This window comes from Colobus angolensis, unplaced genomic scaffold (assembly GCF_000951035.1).
Source record: "Colobus angolensis palliatus isolate OR3802 unplaced genomic scaffold, Cang.pa_1.0 Scaffold94, whole genome shotgun sequence".
In the NCBI taxonomy this organism is placed as follows: Eukaryota; Metazoa; Chordata; class Mammalia; order Primates; family Cercopithecidae; genus Colobus; species Colobus angolensis.
In genome coordinates this window covers 5,764,743-5,769,315 of record NW_012123376.1, presented here as the reverse complement: position 1 = coordinate 5,769,315, position 4,573 = coordinate 5,764,743, and the positions used below count along the sequence as shown (strand labels likewise).

The 4,573-nt window shown below is 32.0% G+C and overlaps 1 protein-coding gene across 2 annotated transcripts in view; it reads right to left on the bottom strand.

The window, feature by feature from the left end:
• KLHL1 (kelch-like family member 1) overlaps positions 1–4,573 on the bottom strand; it is a 457,257-nt gene that overhangs the window by 243,019 nt on the left and 209,665 nt on the right. For both annotated transcript variants that reach the window (XM_011932164.1, XM_011932163.1), the window contains one exon: positions 3,490–3,686. In XM_011932164.1, coding sequence (XP_011787554.1) covers positions 3,490–3,686 — 197 coding nt within the window. The remainder of the gene's footprint in view (positions 1–3,489; positions 3,687–4,573) is intronic.

Here is a 4,573-nt window from a genome sequence, read left to right as displayed (position 1 = left end):
TTTCTTTGTAAAATTTACCATATATGTATACACATATATGTGTATATATATGGAGATTGAACATACATGCTATGTTGGGGTATATTCTGAATATTTTTTGGAATTAAGAAAATGAAACACTCAATGTTCTAAGTTTAAAAGATATGAATAGAGAATTGAAGGTTTAAACAACCATTGAAAAAACTATGAAGGTCAGGGAAGTTTCTACTAAAGATTTCAAACTTCATTTCAACATGAATTTTCTCAAAAGCACTCTGCAAAGACACTGAATTCCTCAAGGACCTCCAGAGGCCTCCCAATAATGGTGTCAGCCTACAACAGTGGGGTAAATAGCTTTGATAACTCGCTTGTAAGTTATTTTACTTTTCCATTTGCCTACACATCTTCCTGCAACTGCCTGTGGAGAATAATGGCTGCTGCTTCTCTTCCAGCTTTCATATCTTACATGAATGCCTCTTATTGGTAAGTTCTAACCCAGAACCGTCTAGAGAAAGGATTGCTGGATAAAAATGTTCCACGTGTGTCCTCCAAAAGGCAGAGCTGACTTTGGAGGGAAGTAGCAATGCTGATCAGTGGAAATAAACTCAGCAGGCAAGGAAAGATCGGGAGATGGAAGTAGACTCTGGACTTTCTGTCCATCTTTACCCAAAGCAGATCAATTCTAAAATGATACTTTGATATAATATTTAATTTGAACAGATAATTGCATTAGTAAAATAAATTTTAAAAGAGAATGAGAAACACTTAAACACCACTGCTTTAAACACAAGTCCATTCTATTAAATACATGACAGCCATTGTCATGCCTTAATTTTATTCTGGCATAGGCAGCCATTTTTTCAACTTTTCTTCATAGTACACAATCACATAAAATTTACTATTCTTGTTATTCTAATCTGTTTCTGTTTGCCACTCTCGATTGTTTTTAAAATGTTATATCCAGAATTAAGCACAGGTTTCATAATGTAATCTAAGAGTACAATGAGACTATTTCCTTCAGTGATGTTTTTTTGGCACTATCTCTATATTCATGCAGACATAGTTACATTAATGTTTCAGAATTAATTTTACACTTCTACCTGATATTGAGCTTGCAATCAAAATTCTCCAGTATTTTGCACATGATTCATTGCCAAGCTGGATCACCTTCCCAAGAGATTTTGGAATTATTTGCACAAAATCAGTAGCTGAAGCCAAATACATAAGTGAAATTGCCAAAGGAAAGATGATAAATAATGAAGAAGAGAAATATAGGCAGCAAATTAAGTTCTGGGTAGACCAGACCTTTGGTCTCTGAAGATCAAGTTTATATCTAAAGAGTTTGGGCAAGAAATTTAAAAATTTTAGAAGTGTTACTTATGTATTAAGCAATCAGACAAATAATTACAGTGAAGAGAGAAGTTAATTCTATTCTGCATGCAGTAGAATAAATGGAATGATTTGCTGTTAAAGCAGTTAAGGAGAAAACAACAACAAAAAACAAAACAAAACAAAAACAAAAAACACAGCACAATATGTTTGCTTTCAAAGCACAGATTGGGTAGATTAGATGAGAACATATGCCTGATTGGACAAGGATCAGAAGCAAATATGTGATGAGAAATCACATTATCAGATGCAAAACACTCATTTTAAACTGCTGGAACTGAAGGGACAATATAGATCTGGGAAGAAAACCGGTCAGTAATGTTTCTCTAAAATAGGAACCGTAAACATCTATAGAATACCAGAGCACCAGATTTTCAAAATCAATCAAAATCATTTAAATTTCAGCAGATATTATATGTCACAGTCTAAGAAATAAATTAATATAGAATCATTCAGAATGTTGAGTACCTTAGAAATCTTCTATATTTCTGTTTTAAATATATTTTCCTATGAAGCATACATTTTAAAGTCTCTGAAGAAAAAAATGTGTTACTATTGTGTGATAAATTGCAGAACAGTCTAAGCAGCTGCAAGGAAAACATTTTCATTACTAAATTAATAATTTGAAATTAGACCAGAAGGGACCATTATCCCTCTGGATATGGAGGCATATTGTTCTTTGGCTTAGTTAAGCCAGGAGCTCCTAAAGGTAATGAAATGTGCCTAATTAAATGGTGGCAGTTGGACTTTGATATTTTGGTTGATGAATTATTTGTTTACCTTGATTTGCTATGGTTCACATAATTTCAAAGGTAGCATCGTGTCTGTCATGGAAAACTTCTAAAGAAGGATTTGACAATAGAATTACAAATCGTGTATCTTCTTCCTTTTATTTCTATATTTTCATTTAATTTAGTAATCTGCTTAAAGGATTAAAAAGGAAAAAGAAAATAATTTTGAAACTCTCTTTCAAAATGGCAATCAGAATACTTTTAAGTGATTGACTCATTAGTGGTTAGAAAAAGTGTTCAATTTGAAATAAATAGCAACCATAAAGCTTAACAATATTTATCCCATTTTAATTCTTTCTTTGAGTTGGACAGAAAAATTTCCATAAGACTTTATTGGTTGTTTCAATAATAACAATGAAAACATTAATAATATTAATAACAATATCACAGTAAAAATGGGTAGCATTGATACAGGGCCTCTCTGCCAGGCACTCACTCTATTAAGTGCTTTTAGAATGATTATTTCTAGGATAGGTAATATGATGGGTATGAGACTTATAACTGGTTATTTTATCCTAGAATGGAACTAGTATTTAAAAAATTCCATGCTATAAAGTACACAAATTTAAACTGTACAATTGAAATGACTTTTAGATTCTCTATAAAGCTGTTAATACGCACATCCATACACACACACACACACACACACAGAGGGAATAAAAGGGAAAACATATAAAATAGGCTTAAATTTTTTCCATAAAATCATACTGGCATAGCCACACTCAATATAATATGCTGTGATGGAGAGGTTTGAAAAATGTGGAAAAAGTGTATAAAAGGGAAGCTGTGGAAGTGAATGTACGAAGGTATATATGCCTGGGGAAAGTTTGAAAATCGGTTTAAATAGCTTTATTAATTATCTATCTATCTATCTATCTATCTATCTATCTATCTATCTATCTGTCTGTCTATCTATCTATATTGCCTGTTAAGTGTTCATAAAGCCATAAAGAAGCTTCCCTATTGCAACATGTGGAGGTTCCTGGAGGGTGGTGTGCCCAGGGACAGCCTGGAGCCTGTGCACCCCTCTCCTCATACCTCACCCTACACATCTCTTCATCTGTATCCTTTGCAATATCTTTTATAATAAACCAATAAATGCAAAATGAGATAAAAAATAAATCCACAAAAGAACAATAAATCCAGTATAGAATGTGTTTTTTAAAATTAGAATATACATTATGGTACACTATAGTTCATAATAAAAAATGTGCCAAGCATAGAAAACTCATTTTAAACTTAAAAAACTTGCTAATGCCATGACAGTAATTATTTTTACCTCTGATAACGCAGAGTATGTCTCCATTATTAAAAGATTAAGTTTCCTTACCATTGTGTAGCTGTGGGCCACCTTCATTAATTCAATGCATCCTTGAGCATCTGCGAAGGCTCGAATTCCTAAACAGTTAGATGGATGCAGAAGCTTCATGAGGAAGTGACAGCACACTTCCACCACCTGTGGAAGCTGAAGAAGGCATGCTGCAGCAAGAAGGTTCTCAATGGTGTCCTCTTTTAATTCCAAGCAGCCTAAACATAAGCAAAGATAATTATGAAACTCTTTTTAAAACATGAAATAATATGTATCATAATATTACTCAAAACATTAGGACAATCTTCTAGAACAGATCTAAACTGAGATTGATAATCAAGATAAATATAACTTGGTAAAGGTCACCAGTTGTTTTAAGAATTTTGCATTTCGTATTTCACGTAATATTCAAAATCACTCAGTAGATAGAAATGCAGTTTCAATCAATACATCTGTATACTAGCAGAAATGGTAGTTCTTCCTTTGATTGTGAAATAAGGAAAATAGAGAGAAAAATAAGGTGCAGAATATATGCCTACAAACTTAGGAGAGCAGAGATTCTCTAAGTATCTGACAAGGTATATAATTGTATCTGAATATAAAATATCTATTTGTGGATAATTAATACATGTATGTACATTTATAAATGCATGTGTTGCAGGTTGGTAGTACTTTATTTAACCCACTGTACTCATGTTTAAAATTGTCTATAATTTTGGTTTTTAATTTTTTCTTTGTTTTTCTTTCCCCTTTTATCTTAAAGACAAAAAACAAAAACAAAAACAAACAAACAAACAAAAACTCTTTAGTGCTTTAGTGTTTCCTCTGTTTTTCTAATATCCAGAATAATTTTTTTTAAAGGGATCTGTTTGTCAAATGTTTATAGAACTTATCTTTGAAGTTTTATGGACTTAACCATCTGGAGTTACATTTTAATTAGTAATATGATGTGTTCAATGGTTTTATTATCATTTAGATTTACTATCTGTATCTGAGTGAGTTTTACAAGTTATACAATCTCAGAAATGGTTTAGTCCACTTTTCTGGCACAGCCTACTAGTTCTTCATGACAAATATCTCCAGTCATTTTTTTTTTTTTTTTTTT